Source organism: Capra hircus, chromosome 23, assembly GCF_001704415.2.
Source record: "Capra hircus breed San Clemente chromosome 23, ASM170441v1, whole genome shotgun sequence".
In the NCBI taxonomy this organism is placed as follows: domain Eukaryota; kingdom Metazoa; phylum Chordata; class Mammalia; order Artiodactyla; family Bovidae; genus Capra; species Capra hircus.
Genome location: NC_030830.1, coordinates 29,014,226 through 29,035,492, shown reverse-complemented (window position 1 = coordinate 29,035,492; position 21,267 = coordinate 29,014,226). Strand labels below are relative to the sequence as shown.

General features: G+C 40.9%; 1 protein-coding gene across 2 annotated transcripts in view; it reads right to left on the bottom strand.

The window, feature by feature from the left end:
• The window catches only part of LOC102183469 (24-hydroxycholesterol 7-alpha-hydroxylase), an 85,426-nt gene that overhangs the window by 51,295 nt on the left and 12,864 nt on the right, over window positions 1–21,267 (bottom strand). For both annotated transcript variants that reach the window (XM_005696368.3, XM_013973925.2), the window contains 4 exons: window positions 18,006–18,155; window positions 16,996–17,089; window positions 11,272–11,379; window positions 3,009–3,099 (listed from right to left, as the gene is read on the bottom strand). In XM_005696368.3, coding sequence (XP_005696425.2) covers window positions 3,009–3,099; window positions 11,272–11,379; window positions 16,996–17,089; window positions 18,006–18,155 — 443 coding nt within the window. The remainder of the gene's footprint in view (window positions 1–3,008; window positions 3,100–11,271; window positions 11,380–16,995; window positions 17,090–18,005; window positions 18,156–21,267) is intronic.

The following is a 21,267-nucleotide window of genomic DNA, read 5'->3' as shown; positions in this document are numbered from 1 at the left end:
GAAGGCGGGAGGAGAAGGGGACGACACAGGATGAGATGGTTGGATGGCATCACCAACTTGATGGACGTGAGTTCGAGTAAGCTCCGGGAGTTGGTGATGGACAGGGAAGCCTGGCGTGCTGCAGTCCATTGGGTTGCAAAGAGTCAGACATAACTGAGTGACTTAACTGAACTGATTCTGATAGCAAACTAGACAAAGATATCACAAAAAAGAAAACTATAAATCAGTATATGTTATTAATAAAAGATGCAAAATTCCTCAACAAAATACTAACAGACTGAATCCAGCAACATATATAAAAATCATATGTTTTAACTGAATTATCTCAGTTAAAAGATGTATCTCAGGAATATAAGGGGGTTGAAACATGAAAATCAGCTAATCTAAAACATCATCATACAAAACATAACATTATATCAAATGAAAGAAGCCAGACATAAAGGACCAAGTATTTAATAGCAGCTTTACCCTAAGACTTATTGTATGAGAAAATTGGGGAAAATGTCTGAGATGGGCTCTAGTGGTGAGACTAGTGAGATTCTGAGGTGGAAATTCACTAAAGACATCTTCAAAGAAGGAAGAGGCAATCTTCTAATAGAAAAAAGCATAAAAATGGGAGAAATGGCATGCTGTGTCAGGTTACTTCATCCCTTTTAACATTCTTCCTTTGACAGGATCCTTTGTTTGGGCATATGGGTATCTCCCCTGATAGCAACTTCCAAAGATCTGTGGCTTCCTCTCCCATTATCTAAATTCTTGAACTGCTATATCATATTCATGAATTGACATGAACTGATTCTGTATAAGCATGGCAAAAAATGTTTGATACATTATAGACTAATTTTAATTCTACAAGAGTCTTTGTAAGACTCTTGAAGACTCTTTATCAACTTTTAGTTTATAACTGAAAGCACTGACACAATATAGCTAGCACACTGGTACCTATTTGAAGTTTTTTTTTTTTTTTTTCTGTTAGAGGGGGATGTGTTCATGCTAAGTTGCTTCAGTCTTGTCTGATTCTGTGTGACCGTATGGACTGTAGCCCACCAGGCTCAGCTGTCCATGGGTATTCTCCAGGCAAGAATACTGGAGTGGATTGCCATGCCCTGTTCCAGGGGATCTTCCCAACACAGGGATCAAACCTGCATCTCTTACATCTCCTACCCTGGCAGGAGGGTTCTTTACCACCAGCACCCCCTGGGAAGCCTGCTGCTGCTGCTAAGTCGCTTCAGTCGTGTCCGACTCGGTGCGACCCCATGGATGGTAGCCCACCAGGCTCCTCCGTCCCTGGGATTCTCCAGGCAAGAACACTGGAGTGGGTTGCCATGTCCTTCTCTAATGCATAAAAGTGAAGAGAGAAAGTGAAGTCGCTCAGTCGTGTTCGACTTTTAGCGACCCCATGGACTGCAGGAGAATAAAGTGAAGTGAAAGTGAAGTCGCTCAGTCATGTCCGACTCTTTGCAACCCCGTGGACTGTAGCCCACCAGGCTCCTCCGTCCATGGGATTCTCCAGGCAAGAATACTGGAGTGGCTTGCCATTTCCTTCTCCAGGGGATCTTCCCAACCCAGGGATCGAACCCAGGTCTCCCGCATCGCAGGCAGATGCTTTAACCTCTGAGCCACCAGGGAAGCACAGTCTCTAAAACAGGAATATAGAAAAAGACAAAAGATTTTGTCTTTCTCCTTTAGAATTGCGTTTTAGAGTTCAAGATTCAAACACAGTAAAAATTTTGATTAGTATTATGCTTCTATTGTAGGCTTTGGGTCAGGTAGGCTTCTTATATTATCCCAACCACCACCCTTACTACCTTTCTATTTCTGAAAGACCAGGAATTTGGAGAACACTGTGTCAGGAGAAGACTCTGGTAAGACAAAGGAGAGTATGTGATGATCAAGGATGCATTCCCTTTGTCATCTATAGACACGCAAGCACGCACATTTCCGTTAGACTTGCAGATACAAGCTCCATAAACACAAGTCATCTTGTCTTACATCCACCACTCTAATATCTCCAGAATCTAACTTGTTAGTGTTGGCGGGACTCAATGATTCTAATGCTCATCACTTCCATGAAATATGACCTAGCAGTGGCCGATTCACACTCAAATCTCAGAGGCAATACGGCTTCTATATCCATGTTGGCCAAGCCAATTTGATTTTTGGCTTAACTTGAAAGGAAGTAGTCAAAATAAGTTTAAAAATCCAAATAAAATATTTTCAGCAATAACAAAGGGGAGAAGGGAATAACTTAATTGTCATCACACCACTTTGCCCTGTTATTATTTTGTGTTCTTCCAAGAGTATCATGTCATTTATTGTTTCTTTTTCACATCAGAATATATAATTTGACATATTAAGGGTTTTTTTTTTTGTAAATCCACTCTCAAACAGGTAAAATAATGCTGAATAAACAAGGACTGGAATTTTCTCCATTCAAGCTTCTGTTTTTTTTTTTAAACAGATGACAAGTGAGGAGCTCAAATCTGATCTAAAATGGCAAAGTAGAAATCTCTACCTGCAGTTCAAAGCCACAAAACCTTTTAAAATTATAACATTTTAAAAGTTCCTTTGGAACTAACATCCATATCCCATTAGTACAGCTAAGTAGCATAAGGAATATGTACCATATTACTTTTATAAAATCTGGAAAATCCTGAATTCCAAAACTATGGACTTGGGGTTCAGTTGAGGCAATGGGCCAGGAGATTAGAAGAAAAGCCCTGTGTACTACACTTGTGTTTAAACAGGAAAGTTGGGCAAATTATAATCTCTCTGTTTCATTATTTGGAAACAAGGGAGTTGGTCCAGATGAATTCTAAAATCCTTGACAGTAATTAAATTCTAAGATTCTACCTGATCAACTTATTTTCGAAACATATAAATAATGTTCAATTTGGATTATTTTGAAATTCTATTAAATTATGGGCATTTAACTTTGCCCAGAATATGTGACAAGCATACATTATTAGATGTAACTGCAATTATGCAATTTAATTCAGTGTTAGTACCTGCTGTGCCAAATACAGACGATATGCCTTCCATAATGGTCCTGTGGATATTGGGATGAGAAAGGACAAATGCAAATGTCCAAAATGCAACCTTGAAAAGAAAAACACGTGTCAAAAAATATAACCTTCTTTGAATGTGAACAAAAGAATACATAGGATTAGCCACAAACAGTTAAAATATTGAAGTTAAACTTAAAAACATGTTAGTAAAGAGTATCTTTGAAAACAACTGGATGTTATGAACAAAGAGATGTTATATATCTCTGAGGGGTTAACTTTACAATTTTATTCTGCCACTTTACTATATTGTTTATACAGAGTAAACTATCTTCACTACAAAAATAATGGGAAAATCAGGATTTTTTATTTTACTTATATACAGTATAAAATATTACACCAGCACATATTAGAATTTTAGAAACAACAAGTTATGACACTTAAGCAAGTTAGTCCAAAACAAAGACATTTTTAAAGATTCAATCTCTTTGAAACACAAATAAATTAGCAAATCATATACTCTGCAAATGAAACACAGTAATTTTAAATAAGCCTCAGAAACTATATGTAAAACCTCATAAACTCAATACCAAAAATTAGGGTTCTTTCACACCCTATTGAGCAAGGATGCTTGCAAGTTTATAGAGTATTACTGAACACAGTATGTTTGCAAGTTCTCGCTCTAGGCCAAACAAAATTATTTCACATCTTTCCTCATTGTGGTATTATAAAATAGCACAACCAAGAAAATACTACCAACCAATAAAATTATACTGCTAAACATCAAAGACATACAGATGGCTAACAAGCACATGAACAAGAGGCTCAACATTACTAATTACTAGAGAAATGTAAATCAAAACTATAATGAAACATCCCCTCACACTGGTCAGAATGACTGTCATCAAAAAGTCTACAAATAGCAAATGCTGGAGAGGACGTGGAGGAAATGGAACCCTCGTACACTGCTGCTGCGAATGTAAACTGGTGCGGCCACTATGGAGAACAGTATGGAGGTTGCTTATAAAAATAAAACTAGAACTATCATAGGAGCCCAAAATTCCATTCCTGGGTATAGATCCAGAAAATATGAAAACACTAATTCAAAAAAACACATGTACCCCAATGTTGATAGCAGCATCATTTACTATAGCCAAGACATGGAAGCAACCCAGTCACCCATTAACAGATGATTGGATTAAGAAGATGTAGTACATATATAAAATAGAATATTACTCAGCCAAAAAAAAGAATGAAATACTACCATTTGCAGCAACATGGTCAGACCTAGAGAATATTGTGCTTAGTGAAATAAGACAGACAGGTATGATATCACCTGTATGTAGAATCTAAAAACAAAACAAAACAAAAAACAAATGAATGTACAGGAAAAACAAACATAGACATAGAAAGCAAAGAGAGAAGGCAGAGGATAACATACAAATTACTAAGATAGATAAACAACAGGATGTACTGGACAGCACATGAAATTATACCCATTATCTTGCAATAACACATCATGAAGTATATGCTGAAAAAATACTGAATCACTATGCTGTACACCTAAAACTATAACAATATAGTAAATAAACTACTGGAGTGGGTTGCCAAGACCTCCTCCAGGGGATCTTCCCGACCAGGGATTGAACCCACATTGCACTGCAGGCAATTTTCATCTATTGAAGGACCTGGGAAGCCCCAAATAGACTACAATTCAATTGAAAAACAAAAAAATTTTCCCTTAGCTCAGGTAGATGCTTTTGCTTCTATTTTAGATTACACATTAAAGAAAAAATATCAAATCATTAAAAGAAGCTTGCATTTCCCTTTCATCCTTTTTTTTTTTTTTTTTTGTAAACACAGATTGTGAAAGAATTTATCTAGGAAAACCAATCCTGAAAAGACTCGGATGTCTAACACTTTATGTCATTCAAGTTTTTTTGTCCATCCTGAGAATGCTAAGCATCTTTAAATGATCCCAGTGCTCCCCTCTGTGGTCAGAAGAGGAAGAGCAGCAACTGAAAGGAAGTGCTTGTGTTTAGTCACTCAGTCGCATCCAACTCTTTTCGAGCCCATGGACTGCAGCCTGCCAGGCTCCTCTGTCCATGAGGATTCTCCAGGCAAGAATACTGGAGTGGGTTGCCACGCCCTCCTCCAGAGGATCTTCCCAACCCAGGGATAGAACTTAGGCCTCCTGCATTGCAGGTGGATTCTTTACTGACTGAGCCACCAGGGCAGTGCTTGCTAACTGCTAAGTCGCTTCAGTCGTGTCCAACTCTGTGCGACCCCAGAGATGGCAGCCCACCAGGCTCCCCCGTCCCTGGGATTCTCCAGACAAGAACACTGGAGTGGGTTGCCATTCCCTTCTCCAATGCATGCAAGTGAAAAGTGAAAGGGAAGTCGCTCAGTCGTGTCTGACTCTTAGCGACCCCATGGACTGCAGCCTACCAGGCTCCTCTACCCAAGGGATTTTCCAGGCAAGAGTACTGGCGTGGGGGTGCCATTGGAAGTGCTTCAGTTCAGTTCAGTCGCTCAGTCGTGTTCGACTCTTTGCGATCCCACGAATCGCAGCACGCCAGGCCTCCCTGTCCATCACCAACTCCCAGAGTTCACTCAGACTCACGTCCATCAAGTCAGTGACGCCATCCAGCCATCTCATCCTCTGTCGTCCCTTTCTCCTCCTGCCCCCAATCCCTCCCAGCAGCAGAGTCTTTTCCAATCAGTCACCTATTCGCATGAGGTGGCCAAAGTACTGGAGTTTCAGCTTTACCATCATTCCCTCCAAAGAAATCCCAGGGCTGATCTCCTTCAGAATGGACTGGTTGGATCTCCTTGCAGTCCAAGGGACTCTCAAGAGTCTTCTCCAACACCACAGTTCAAAAGCATCAATTCTTCGGCACTCAGCCTTCTTCACAATACAAAACCAAATTCCATCCTACTCATTGCTGTCCCCTTTGTGACAGTAAACTGATACTGTGGGGATAAACACGGCACTGTTCACATAAGCAAAGTGAACGGAGAATTGAGGCCTCTACAAGCCCAAGACCCACTCACTTTGTGTGGTGTATTCGGATTAGGACACACTTACCCAAGATATCAACTAGTTCATTTTCAGAGGAAACATGCTCAGTGAGCTCTCATCACCTTCTCCCGACATGGGCCCTTTCTACATTATCTATAGGGGAAGTGCTGAATTACTGGAATTACTGGATTTAATTAATAGACACTCCATACTTAATCCATCTTTTTAAAAAATTTATTGTATTGAAGTAAAATCGATTTATAATGTTGAATTAATTTCTGCTGTACAGCAAAGTGATTTAGTTATATATATTTGTGTATATATATGTATACATGAGGGTGCGTGCATGGTCAGTTGCTGCAGTTGTGTCCGGCTCTTTGTGACTGCATGGACTGTAGCCCACCAGGCTCCTCTGTTCCTGGGATTCTCCAGGCAAGAATACTGGGGTGGGTTGCCATTTCCTCCTCCAGGGGATCTTCCCAACCCAGGGATTGAACCTGTGTCTCTTGTGTCTCCTGCTTGGCAGGTGAATTCTTTAACATTGATCAACGTGGGAAGCATGTATACATGTGTATGCAACTAAGCCACTTTGCTGCACAGCAGAAATTAATACAATATTACATATATTTTAATATTTCTTCCATTAAGGTTTATATAAGATATTGAATATAGTTCCCTATGCTATACAGCAGGACTTGTTAATTAAAGACTCAGAGTTCAAGTGGGGGAAAAATACATCTTAGTAATACTGCATAGATTTTCAGTTATACAAAAGAGGGGTTTAAAGTTTTATGTGGTTAATTACAGTTTTAGAGATTGACTAAAATTGGCTATTACTCATTTTTAAAGCAAACTCAAGGAATTCAGTTAAACTATAAATGGTTGTACAGTGGTGTTAGTTACTGTCTTTGATGCCTCTTTTCTTAACAGATTTTCTTCTAAAAATCTATACTATAGTCTGCATAAAATCTTTTAAATTTAAAAAATCACTCTTTTAAACAGAAAGGCACAGAGAAGAGCAACGGTGTATAACAAGTTTATACACACGACTGAGTTAACAAGAATATGTGACCCTGGGATTGTCATGCACCACATTTGGCAAAAGAGTTCAACACTTCTCCCAAAAGTACCAGGTCACGTTTTGTCAGAGGGGTCACATCCATGGTAAGGGCTGGGGAAAAAGAAGGACCACTGGACTCGCTGAGCTTCAGAAGCAGCCACCAAAATGCCTTTCCATCATCTTGAAAAGGTAAGAACATAGGAAAGAAGAGATGGGGAGGAAAGCTCTGCCTGTTGAGTCAGGGACAAGATGGACTGAGCGTGTTTTTCAGCCTCCTTTGTTCTTCCATTCAGAACTAGATTTACTAGGGGGCGTCCCCGCTTATCCAGTGGCTACGACTCTGAGCTCCCGAGGCAGCAGGCCCAGGTTGGATCCCTGGTCTGGGCATTAGCTCTCATATGCCACAGCTAAGAGTTCGCATGCTGCAACTAAGGATTCCACATGGCATGACCAAGAACGAAGATCCCACGTGCACAGCTAAGACCCAGCACAGCCAAATTAAAACAAACCAACCAACAGAGGAAACACTTAACAAATATTGGTGGAATCTCTACAACCGGCCAGATAGTCTTCCACCAACCACGGTAAACACAAAACTTACAGAAGGCATACTTCCTGCCCAAAGGACTTTCACGTCTGTTGAAAGTATGAGAGAGAAACACGAGAAAAAAATGAGCTAAGTATACAGGCAGCAGATAGTACAGACAATAAATGCTGTGGGAACTGAGTGGGGGATGGGGAGGGGTGGAGGATCGTCACCACTGAAAGTGTTTAGAAAGAGCTTCAGAGAAGCAGATTGAAAAGGTAAAACGCCAACTTTGAGACTGGTTTGGAACAACATTCCTGAAAAGTTTATTGGGTAGTCAGGAATTTCTTGGACTTTGGAATTGGGTTTCCTATGGAAATAATTTCATAAATTGTGGTTAATATCTTGGACCAGTCCACCAAAGTTCACCAAGACCTTGGTCTCATAAAAGAGCCTCCTGGTGCCCCGTACCAAGCCCATCTGATGCCTGAGCTCTGAGTTCCATGGACCTTGAGACACAGCAGAGAGTAGAATATGATCTAGGCACCAGGGAAGCACAGGCCCCATAATCCACACCTCTGGCAGGGCTTTTGGAGGCTCTCCAGGCCACTGCTGGGAACAGCAGTAGTTACTCCCACCCTAGGGCATCTGAGAGGTCAAGTTTTGGACGCCAAGGCAGTTCATTATTAGTGGGCCACTGAACAAAATGACTGATTGAAACAATGGTGTTGCTTTTTATAAGAAAAGAAAGTGAATGCTTTTCGAGCCAGTGACTATAAGGCACTTTCCACTCCTTAAAAACATAATGCTCACAATATCCTATGAGGCAGATAACATTCATCCTATCTTATAGATATGGACACTACGGCTCGCAGTTAAACAATTGGCCCACTGTCATATGGCGCTGGGATTTGGCATTGGTCTTGACTCGAAAGCCAGTTCAGGGTCTCTGCCTGCACGCCAGCTGCCTCTTGGAAGTGCCAACAAGAACCAGTAAAGACGGAACTTTCACTGATCGTCAGACACTTGCTTTCTGAAATTATTGATTTAAATTCTTTCACACCAGTGCCAGGAACAGATTCCAAAAAAACTGACTTCCCCTGGGTCAGATCAATGGGGCTTTGTGTCCCTTTCTTCCAGGGGGTCCTTTCTAATGAGATCTTGAAAATTAATCCTGTGACAGGAGTGACTGTTTTGTTGCTGCTTGGGGAGTTGCTTTTGATATCTGCCTTTTAGTTTTGCTATAGCTTAATCAGTTTCCAAAAGAACTGCGTAAGGAAAAGTCAGAGAATATTATTAGAGGTACGTAAAGAAAGGGAAAGGGTAGACTATTTTTACTTTCTCCTACCCTAGATGAAATATATACTTTAGTGACTGACACACACTTGAACAGAGAAGCCAGAATTTCTATTTCTGCTCTTTACAGAATCCACCTGCAATGCAGGAGACCCCAGCTTGATTCCTGGGTTGGGAAGATCCACTGGAGAAGGGATAGGCTACCCACTCCAGTATTCTTGGGCTTCCCTTGTGGTTCAGCTGGTAAAGAATCCACCTGCAATGTGGCAGACCCCAGCTTGATTCCTGGGTTGGGAAGATCTCCTGGAGAAGGGAACAGCTACCCACTTCAGTATTCTGGCCTAGAGAATCCATGGACTATATAGTCCATGGGCTTGCAAAGAATTGGACATGACTGAGCAACTTTCACTTTCTTTATAATGGGTTACAGGAAACCAAAATATTGATACTTAGAAAGCCTTCCACAACTTTTGCCTGAGGAAGGAGAAACAAATAATACTTAACACTTCTTATTTCTATTTGTTAGAAGAAAAAAAAAGAATACATTTAACATTATACATGGGTTAAAAGTTCCTGTTTAGTAGAAAACAAACACATAAAAAGTTTAACCTTTAAACTCTCAAATTATATAAGTGCAGCTTAAGCTAACATAAAATCCTCCTGACACAGGAAATGGTTGTGCATCAATCATCAAGTGTCAGACAAGTCTTGTAGCTTTATTCTAATTCATAACAGTTTTAAAAGGAAACAGTTCAAAAATCTCTGCTCTCATCCCCATCACCCGAACTTCTAAGAGGGGCTCAGTGCAACTACATTTTTGTGCAAACAACGAGGCTTATAGGGAATACCTGCTTTCCTTCTGAGAGTCTGGAATGTTGATGATGCTAGGCAGAGGGTGCTTTTGTGATCAACGCCCCCAAGAAAATCTTGGACACTGAGTCTCTAATGAGCTTCCCTGGTTCATAACACTTCCCAAAGTTTGTCACAACTTAATTGCTGGAGGAATGATATGTGTCTTGCATGACTCTGCGGGGAGAAGACTCTTGGAAGCCTGCACCTGGTTCTCTCTGGACTCCATCCCCCCCAACTCCCTTTTTTCCTTTGCTGATTTTGCTTTGTATCCTTCTGCTATAACAAATCTTATCTGTGACTGCAAAAGGAAAAAAAAAAACAAACACAACTCCTCTTTCTTTAGAAGTATGGTGAGTTCTAATGTCACCAGCTCCACTCATGACAAGCTTCAGGTCTACATCATCCCAACAGAAATGATACACGGAAGGAGAATGGGTTCAAGGGAAGACAAAGAACTCATGATCCCTGGGTAGCAGGTGGTTTATCTCCCTGAATCCTCACAATAATCTTGTAGAAAAATGAGAGTTACGGATTATTAAAAGGCTCAAATCTAGGACCATACTAGGAGTTTTACTATCCCTTTTTACCAATAAGAGAATGGAGGATCAGAGAGTCTGTTACCTCCATAAGATCCTATGCTGTGGCTAGGATACCTGGATTCAGCTCAATTTTAACTGAACTACCCATTTATCTACTCTCTCCCCAATAAAAGGTAGGGGTCAAGACTTACTCATCTTTGCAGCACTGATTTTTAAGCATGTTGCCCAACATGGGAAATACAGAAAGTGCTCCACACACAAGTGCTATCACATCTGACCCCGAAGTGCAAATTCTTCCCTTAGCCTCTTACATGCTGCCTTACAAAGAACAGAGTACACTTCAGGTCTCCCCTGTGCCTCCTCTGTGATCTTAACAGATTTCCTTAGGCACTTAGTTTTGTTTTCCTATCTCACAACCAAATCCATTACAGTCATTTTCCGCCCCATAACATGTGAAAAAAAATTTTTTTTTTAAATTTTAAATTCCCTAGTAAAGAATCTACCTGCCAATGCAGGGAGACACAGGTACCATCCCTGGTCCAGGAAGATCCCACAGGCCGTGGAGCAACGAAGCCCGTGCACCACAGCTCCTGAGCGAGTGCTCTAGAGTCTGGGAGCTGCTGAAGCCCATGCACCACAGCTCCTGAGCGAGTGCTCGAGTCTGGGAGCTGCTTAAGCCCTGCACCACAGCTCTTGAGCCGAGTGCTCGAGTCTGGGAGCTGCTGAAGCCTGCACACTAGAGTCTGTGTTCTGCAGCAGGAGAAGCCACCGCAATGAGAAGCCCACGCACAGCAACGAGAGAGTAGCTCCCGCTCTCTGCAACCAGAGAAAAGTCCGCACAGCGGCAAAGACCCGACACAGCCAAAAATACAGGGATAAATAAATAAATGATAAAAAAGGAAGAAAAATGAAGGGAAAAACTGAAAGCACAGTAGACAGAAATGCATGCCTGCCTTTACTAGTATACTTACAGGGACAGTATTGGACAGAGAAGCCCAAAGTAGTAAGAGCCCATAATTAGGACTCTTCTGTTCATTTGCTTCCATCTCTAGGAGGTCCAGTACAGCCTGCATTACTGTCTGTTTAAAAAGAAAAATATTGTCAAACCAGAGCTATGTGACCAAGACTGATATTAATAAAGATCATCTTCCTTTAATCTGAAAGATACGATTTTTGCTATTCTTAGGTTTGCGATTTCAGGCATGCTAAGGGATTTACATACTTACTGGTAGAATAGTAATTGGAAGTAGGGACTCCGGGGTTCAATACTTTTACCACATTGGTTCAAATCCTGGCTTAATTTTTTAAACACTTTATTTTTTAGAGGAGTTACAGGTTTACAATAAAATTGAGAGGAGAGTACAGAAATTTCTCATATAACCCTTACCCCCACATCTGCGTAGCTTCTCCACTGTTGTCAGCATCACTTACCAGAACTGTACTTTTTTTTTGTTTTACCAAAGATGAAACTAAATGGATATATGATAATCATCTAAAGTGTATAGCTTACCTTAGGATTCATTCTTGGTGTTGTAAACTCTATGGCTTTGGACAAATACATAATGACATCTATTATCATTACAGTATCACACAGAGTAGTTTCATGTCCCTAAAACATCCTCTAGGCTCTGTCTACTCATCTCTGCCCAGTCTCTAACAACCACTGATCTTTCTACTTTCTTCATAGTTTTGCCTTTTCCAAAATGTCACATAACTGGAATCAGACAGTACATAGCCTTCTCATATTAGCTTCTTTCACTTAGTAATATGCATTTATGGTCCCTCCATGTCTTTTCATGGCTTGATAGCTCATTTCTTTTTAGCATTAATATTCTATTCTCTGTAGGTAGCTTTATCCATTTATCCACTTACCCATTGAAGGCATCTTGGTTGTGTCTAAATCAGCATATTATAAATACTGCAATACTCTAGAACTATGCAGAGAACTGACATTTGACATGGACGGTGCCAGGTCAGATCAGGGCTACATCCAAGGCCACCTACTGTGGCTGTTCTCAGGTCATCACACAAATTCCATGAAAGCATTTCCTTCATTGGAAGGTTTCCCAGATTTGCCTCTGCCAGTGGTCATCTCCATCACCATGAAGAAACTCAGACATTGTAACATTGCCAGTAGACTTACTTGTGCACTGTGAATCTTAAATAGGCAATAGAAATAATAGTAGTCACTGCTTTGGAAGGCAAGTACTGTTTTAAGGGCTTCACAGGGATCAAAGTATTCAATGCTCACCCCAGCTCCAAGGAGTAGATCTGTTCTTTTCACTGTTTTACATTTGAGGAAATGAAGGTACAATTAAGTTGGGGAACTTTGTTAGAGACATACAGATTGTCACTGGTTGAGCTGGGATTGAATCCTGGGAGTCTGGCCCCTGGCTCCAGTGCCCATAATCTTAGCTACTAGGCTATCTGCCCTTTGAAAGTGAAAGTTGCTTAGTCATGTCTGACTCTTTGTGAGACTCCATGGACTATAGCCTGCCAGGCTCCTCTGTCCATGGAATTCTCCAGGCAAGAATACTGGAGTGGGTGTAGCCATTCCCTTCTCCAGGGGATCTTTCCAACCCAGGGATCAAACTCAGGTTTCCTGCATTGCAGGCAGATTCTTTTCTGTACTATCTGAGCCACCTTTAGGGACAATCTTAGCCACTAGGCCTATGCTGCCCCTTGGAGACTCAATCCTTAACTCATGGATTAGGGATTTGGAGAAGTGCACTACGCTAGAATGCAGTGGTTTTTCTTCAGATTCTATAATATGGAAAACACCAATTACATCACCATCAAAGTAAACACATGACTAGAGGCTGTTCCTATTACTTACAAAGAATGTAAAAGTGATTTCAAAAGTGATTTCAAAAGTGATTAACCCTGGCTTTCTGGTTTTAACAATCCCCTGTTTTCCAGGTATTGAAGTTGTTGTGAAAAATAAATGAGTAATGAATTTGTGAAATGTGTAATACTATGGCTGGGACACAGTAAGCACCTCATAAATGTCAGTGATGTCTTATTGTTTTTGTAACAATGGATTAGCAGGTTTGAAAATAATTTACATATAAATTTCATTTACTCCCGATTTCTATCAGATTTACAATGCAAGTTGTTATGGTACAAAGTTAATATTTCACTGAAAAATCCTGCAGATATATTTCATTCTCTTCATAGGCTATTCTGTGGCACAGTCTTTTTAAATAAAAACATTAGTTTAATATATATCTAGAATAACATGGGAGAAGTCATTCAAGTTAAAATATGATAAAATTATGATGTGATAAGAGTATGTATAATATTTAAAAAAAAATCTTCTTCTAGTCTTTTGCTTAACTAGGCCATTGAGGGACTTCCTCAGTGGTCCAGTGGCTAAGACTCTGTGCTCCCAATGCAGAGGCCCTGGGTTCAATACCTGGTCAAGGAACTGGAGCCCACATGCTGCCGCTAAGACTCAGTGCAGTAAAAAAAAAATTAAAAAAAAACCTAGGTCATTGAATCCACTTATACAGTAAAAGACAACAAAATCTTTTATTTCCTTCTTAGCCCATGTTTTTAAAAAAATTGTTGGTATAAAGACATAAACTCTGTGTGAACACTGCTGGAGGGAAACAGAAACAATTTTTTTTTTTTTTTGAAAAGTTAAAAATTCCCTAATTTTTTATTCCTGGTACCACTACCACAATTTACAGGGCAATATACCTGATGTAACAAAAAGAAAAAGACAAAGCTACAACAGATAAAAGATCTCAGGAATGTAACATCTAATTGACATTACACTGCATTTATCAATAGCTGCACTTTTTGCAAACTGTGGGTATAACAGTCCGGAACAGAAGGGTTTCCTGTTTAAGCTGCAGTAACTTTTCTGACTATGGATCATCGTTCCTTCTGTGGCAGATTTTTACAGTTTCTCTAACGCATTTGGGACGACTGTCTCAAAGTAACCCGCAGCTCTCCTGATAACTTCTCGCTCTCTCTCCTACTAAGAACTGTAGCCCTTTTCTTCTGAGTTTTTACAATTTTCTGCTACCATATCCACCACTTCCACCACCAGATCCATAACCGCCACCATAGGGACTGCCTGAGCTTCTTCCACCAAAACTGCCCCCTTTCATGGGTCCATAATTTGATTGCTGTTGTCCATTATAATTTCCAAAATCATTATAGTTTCCACCACCACCATAGTTACCTCCAAAATGTCCTCCTTCATCGTAACCATCATATCCTCCACCACGACCACCATATCCACCACCTTGGTTTCCATATCCTGGTCCACCACCGCCATAGCCTCCTCTACTACCATAAGCAGGACCACCGCCACAGGTGCCACCATCACCTCCAAATCCATTATATCCACCATCACCTCCTCCATAATTCCCTCTGCTGCCACCGCCTCCATCACCATAGCCTCCTTTTCCACCTAAGTTTCCACCACAGCCAAAGTTACGTCCACCACCTCCAAAGTTTCCTCCATGCCCCATAAAGTTGCCAGATCCACCTCCATAACCTCTTTGTCATCCAGCAGATTGCATCTCTTGTTTAGAAAGGGCCTTTTTAAAAAAATGAAGTCACACAGCTCATGAGTGTTCAAACTGAATTCGGTCCCATAAACACTGAATAAGCTTCACCAAAGTTCAAAATTTGTCTTTATTCAAAGGGGAAGCTCAAGTACTTATGATTAAAGTACTTCATTTCTTCAGAGTAAGAAAAATAAATGCTATTCTAGAATTACTGTCAGTGGGGAGTTTTAAGTGAAGTGAACTGAAAGTCATTCAGTCATGTCTGACTCTTTGAGAGCCCATGGACTATATGAAGTGAAGTGAAGTGAAAGTCACTCAGTCCTGTTCGACTCTTTGCTACCCCATGGACTATACAGTCCATGGAATTCTCCAGGCCAGAATACTGGAATGCATAGCCTTTCCTGTCTCCAGGAGATCTTCCCAATCCAGGGATCAAACCCAGGTCTCCCATATAGCAGGTGGATTATTTGCCAGCTGAGCCACAAGAGAATCCCGGGAAGTTTTAACTGGGGGATTAAAACCCCTGTTTTATAGGCTCCTACATTACAGATTTACTTGGGTCCAGCTTTTATACACATATGGTCTTGCCTCTAAATCCTGGAAAATAAGGCAAAGAAAAATGTGTCTAGATCTGTTTATAAAATAGAATTCTTAGCTGAGACAAAGTTTTTCAGTGAAGGGCATCCCAGTCTAACTTCCTTTCCTTTTGGCTGTTGACTGTTTAATTCTGAATAATGTGTATATGGTGATTATATATTTTTTGTACTTTACTGTATTATTATTTTTTTAATTTAAGAAATAAAAGGGGATGTGATTTCCCCCCTTTTCTGTCTTTTCAGAAATGCCTTGCAGAATATAATGACAGCTTATGATATACAGCAAAGATTGTTTGCATTAAATAATTTAATTCTCCAGCTGTCCTGGTACCCAATCTAACTTTCTATCCCATCTATTCAAGAGGGAGATCCCCAAACATTCACACATTCCCTTTTTTTTCCCTAAAGTGAACTTCCCCTCCAATTTAAGCAGAGTTGTTTAAAATAACACTTGCTATTGTTAACTAAAAGCAAATGAACAAAAATATTTGATATCATCTTTAAGTGCTAAAAGATAAGTGATTTCTTCAGTGATGATAACAATGATAAATTCTTTCATAGTGTTTACTCTCTTCCAAGTGCTTTCCAAATATTAACTCACTGGATCCCACAACTCTGTGAAGTAGGTGACAAAACTTGAGACCAAGAGGTTAGGCACCACATCCAAGGTCACAGAGCAGTGACTGGATTTGAGTCCAGGCAGTCCAGGCCAAAAGGAAGCCTAGCCTCCGAGGGTGAGTCTGGAGAATCGGGTAGTTTTCCAAAGCTTTCAAGGATTCTAATGAGCGGTCAGGACTGAGAACCATGCATTAGCAAGCATCAGAACCATCTGGAAGGTGCATTATACCACAGATGGCTTAGCTCCCAGGGTTTCTGCCTGAGTGGTTCCCAGGTGATGTTGGTACCATCGGTCTAGGGACCACACGCAGAGAATAGATGCAGGTCACTCAGAAGGGTGACTCCTGGCGCCTTGCTCTTTAAGTTTTATATCATACTACCTGGTTGCATTTGAGGAGAGAAACAATGAGTGGTGGTGAGCTCAGGGAAAAAAGTCAAGTCTGTCAAGCTTTATTATCTTTGCCTAACTGGCTGTAACTCCCACCGGAGACTGTTGACACAAACAGCTCTATAATCAATGGGTGTATGCTAAATCACTTCAATCATGTCCGACTCTTTGTGACCCTATGGACTGTAGCCTGCAAGCACCTCTGTCCATGGGATTCTCCAGGTAAGAATACCGGAGTGGGTTGCCATGCCCTCTTACAGGGGATCTTCCCAACCCAGAGACTGAACCGGCGTCTCTTACGTCTCCCTCATTGGCGGGCGGGTTCCTTACCACTGTGCCATCATAAATCAATTCAAAAAGAAACTCAGACTATTGCATTGTCTTGTTATCTGTAGTCTCAGTTTTTCCTTTACGGAAAATAGGGTTAAGTCCTCCCTCCCTGTTGTGAGGATGTAATAATAAAATAACGTATGTAAACATCCAACACAGTGGATGGCAAAATGGTATCTAACACATTTCATGATTTTTAGCAACAACAACAACCACAAAAAAAAGCTAAGGAATACTTACCAGGGAATTATCTTTTGCAGATTTGTATGTTTTTATATCTGGAATGTTTTTCTCAAAAAGCGCTAGAAGCCACTTTTTGGATTTTGACCAGTTTCTAGGTGAGAAAGAATACGTGTATAAATTAACTGAAAAGTACTCTAGGAGTAATAGATCACAGCAGAAAGGGACACTGTCTATGGAATCTTAATTCTCCAAATGTCTTCTTTTTCAGCAGAAACTTCATGAGAGGTCTTCCTTCAGATTTATCAGTACCCAAGGAAAACTGAGGGGGCAAGACAGCCACATTTTAGTGTCTTTTGCAAAGAAATGCTTGCATTCCTAGGGGACTGGAGCTGAATGAGAAAACAGGGCCTATGACCTGCTTAGCCTAAGTTTACTCTGGCTGTTGCCAGTCTCAGGAGGATGAAAAACTAGCGCAGCGACCTGTGATTAGGTTAAATGAGGTAAAGCAAACCGACCAAGAGCAAAATTTTTAATCTTTTCTGACCAGTCATCAGTGTAGACGAACTGCCAAGAAACTAAAAAAAAAAAAAAAAAAAAATCACATTACTTTCTAATCAAACCGTTTCATCAACTTTTATCTGAGCCAGTCGTGAGAAATACAGTTGACCACAACTACTGCTGCCTCAGGGGAGAATATGGACAAAGTCTGATTCTGACCCAAGTCACACATGATATTGCAGGAATGACTGGCAAGAGTAAGCTGGAAATGGCATAGCAGGGAAACGACACAGACAGTCTCAAAACAGACGCTTCATTTCGTTCTCATGTTCTCCCCTTACCCTCTTGTTTCTGTTCCCCAAAATGAGACTAAAGAAATGATCCATCACTCTTCTTCCGTTTCTCCCTCAATTCACACACACACACACCCCTAACTGGTCGTAAGAATTAGCTTCTGTCTCTTCCACGTAAACTGCTATCATATCCACTTAGAACAAAGAAAGGAGTGACAAATATTGATGGCTGAGGGGAACCTGGAAAGGGAATTAATACAGGAAACAGCTGTCTACCTCAGGAGGCATTCTGGCAACTGGGACCCATATTCGAAACCTTCATCGTAAGCTTGAAAGTGCTGATGAAACTCCCTGATTTTCCTCTCGTCTGTGGGAAACAGACCTTTTTTAAAGAGTATGTTCACTGTCACTGGGTAAAGCAGGTGCCTGCAAAGATAGAAACAGATAAAATGTCAGAGCCAATGACCAAAGGAGAAAGGCACGGGATACAAGAAGCTATTACTGAACAGCTATATACTAGGGGTAGACAGTCGAATGTGGAGCTGCCAAGGCTACAGTGGTAAAGAACCTGCCTACCAATGCAGGAGGCATCAGAGACGCCAATCCGATCCCTGGGTTGGGAAGATCCCCTAGAAGAGGAAACGGCAACCCACTCCAGTACTCTTGCCTAGAGAATTCCATGGACAGAGAAGCCTGGCGGGCTACAGTCCATGGGGTCGCAAAGAGTCGGATACGACTCAAAAGACTTAGCATACATGCATGCACGCAATCATATGTGATAAATTTAGTGGAGGGAAGTCACTCTCAAGAGCTTTTAATATTTGGTTACCGTGCTCAAGATAACTTGGGGGTAAAAGTGTGGTCTTATTTTTCTAAAGATTTTCAAATGCTTTCTAAGCAAGTATTGTTCGATCCTGATAAATGTGAGCTTAAAACTCTTAGGTGGTGTTTCAGGGGGGCTCTGAAGAGCTCTGGTACCATAATTCCTTACATTTCAGCACAGAAAGAATTCAGCGAGAGGCAGAGTGATAGATAAGGAGTGATTTATTAGGATAGGATGCTTGCGAGGCTTATGAGTAGCGGCTCAGAGGAGGCTACAACCCAAGAACTTACTGGGCTACAGTTTTACAATCAAAGGAAAAGTGGGGAAGCGGAGAAGACTTTCCGTTTTTTGAGCAGATGTCATGCTTCCATCATCAGTTCCTCCCGCTGGTTGGGCAGGGGAGTTTTCTTGTCCCTACATGGTCAAGCTACGTCCATAGATTATTGTTTTTCATGTGTACAGAGAGCATGTCCTAGCTTACTGAGCTCACTGAGCTGGGTGAGGGTCTCATGCTACTATTGTTATATTGTTTTGGGGCATGTCTTGTGCCTCTGCGCATGGGTTAGTTGCTAAGCAAGCCCGCCTGGTTTCATGGTTAAGTAAATCTGTTTTCTTGAGTAATCATTAACTTATAGGGGCCTCCCATGTTTTTTTCTACTTGCAATCCCCTAGTGGGATTAACTATTTAATTTTGTCCCTATACTCTGTCCTCATCAAGCTGATCCCCAGAAAAATTCAACACAATTTCAACAAGCATTTATTTTTAGCAAATAACAACAATAACCGAGATACTGCTCTTACCTTTAGATAGCAGCAAAACAAACAAACAAACAAAAAAACAAACAAACAAAGAATCAAGGGCAATATTAGTCACCAAATTCCTAATATCTCCCAGGAGCTTATGATTGAACCATACTGAAAATTCAAATGAAGTAGTGAGAAATGGAATATTTCCTGCCATATCAGTAAACAAAGGATGTCATAGTCATCAGCAACTATAGCCACCACTGATGGTGAGCTGGTGAGCCCGGAGGAAACTCAGGAAGGAAGAGAACACCTGCCATCTGGCAGCCCTCAGACTGTAGCCACTCCCTGCGGTGAGCCCCAGGAGCCTCGAGATGTGAAAACATGGGATATTAGCCCCAGAGAGCTGAGGTGCCTATCAAATGAACGATCTCAGTGAGCCCAGACTCTTGCATATTCCCAAACATAGAAACGTGCTAAATTCCTGAGATACGTGGTTTTCTTTGATTAATAAAAATCTTCTGATTGATGTTCAGACTACCTGTCCTTTGTTGCAAAACTTCTATATGACCCGGCTCCTGGTCTCACCTTTTCAGAGCAGTTCTCTCAGGGTAACTCGAGATGCTAAAGTTGAAGTTTTAGGGCTTGAAATCCTAAAAATTCCCACCAAACAAAACATAACTCTCAGCTTTTAGGTTGTGAATATTTCTGAAGTCTATGGTATCGGTCATCAGTAAAATTTCCCTCAAGTGAATAAAATTACTGTGGAATACTTATGCAAAAGAATATCAAAGATTATGTTCTAGGTTAGTAACACTAAGTGCTGTTTCTTCCATTTTTGTTTGCCATCTCTCCTTTACAGAAAATTCTCAGGATCTCCTTCTGTCACCATTAATTTGTTTTGTTTTGTTGTATATATTAGACATGTCAAAAGTTTGGTTGGTTGGTTGTTTTCATTCTTATTTTTTCTGTCTCTATTTCTAGACTTCTAACAAAATAGTAAATGTTGTTGTGCTTTCTGAGCCCGAACAGTTGAATCCTGCCTCCAGTATCAGGGCATCCCCCTGAGATGGAAAAGTGCCTCACTGGTAACTTCAATTTACCAAACCTCCCTGCACGTGGTGGGGATTTTTCACATGGCTCCCATGCTCAGCCCTGACATTTGTCAAAAAGCTCCGGAACAGAACTGAGCACTACTTGGCTCCCCATACTGTCCTTTCCTGTCTCACTGTCTCAGCATCTCTGCTCTCAGAGGACTCTGGGCTCAGTCCTGAGGCCCATGGTGGCTTTGTCTCAGCCACTTTGTGAAGTCTCACAAACATCTCCTGGAACCTTGCCCTCTACTTTGCAATTCTCTCCTCTCCCCTCTCCTCTCAATGTCCTCTTGTTCTAGTAATTACAAATTGCAGTGAATGCTTTATCAAAATTCTGATGGATACATGACAATTATATGAAGGAAACCCATGTAGAGCATATAAAATTGTAAGGAATGACTAAGAAGAAATTATTGTATATGTGCTAAAATGATTTTATTGGTTTGTTTTTACGTGCCTGCTAAGTTGCTTCAGTTGTGTCTGACTCTTTGTGACCCCATGGACTGTAACCTGCCAGGCTCCTCTGTCCATGGGATTCTCCAGGCAAGAATACTGGAGTGGGTTGCGATGCCCCCCTCCAGGGGGTCTTCCCAACCCAGGGATTGAACCCATCTCTTACATCTCCTGCACTGGCAGGAGGGTTCTTTACCACCAGCGCCGCCTGGGATCTATTGGTTTGTTTGCTTAACTTCAAATTGAAGTACTAAATGAAAACCGCCCATTAATTAGAATTTAAAAAATCAACAGAATTTTTTAATTGCTTAGTAAGGTAGATTTCATAATCCACCACATTGTATTTCAGGTCCAACATATAGGCTTCAAACTTTCTTATTCCAAAAACGGAAAACAAAACAAAAATAACAAGGCATCGATTTAC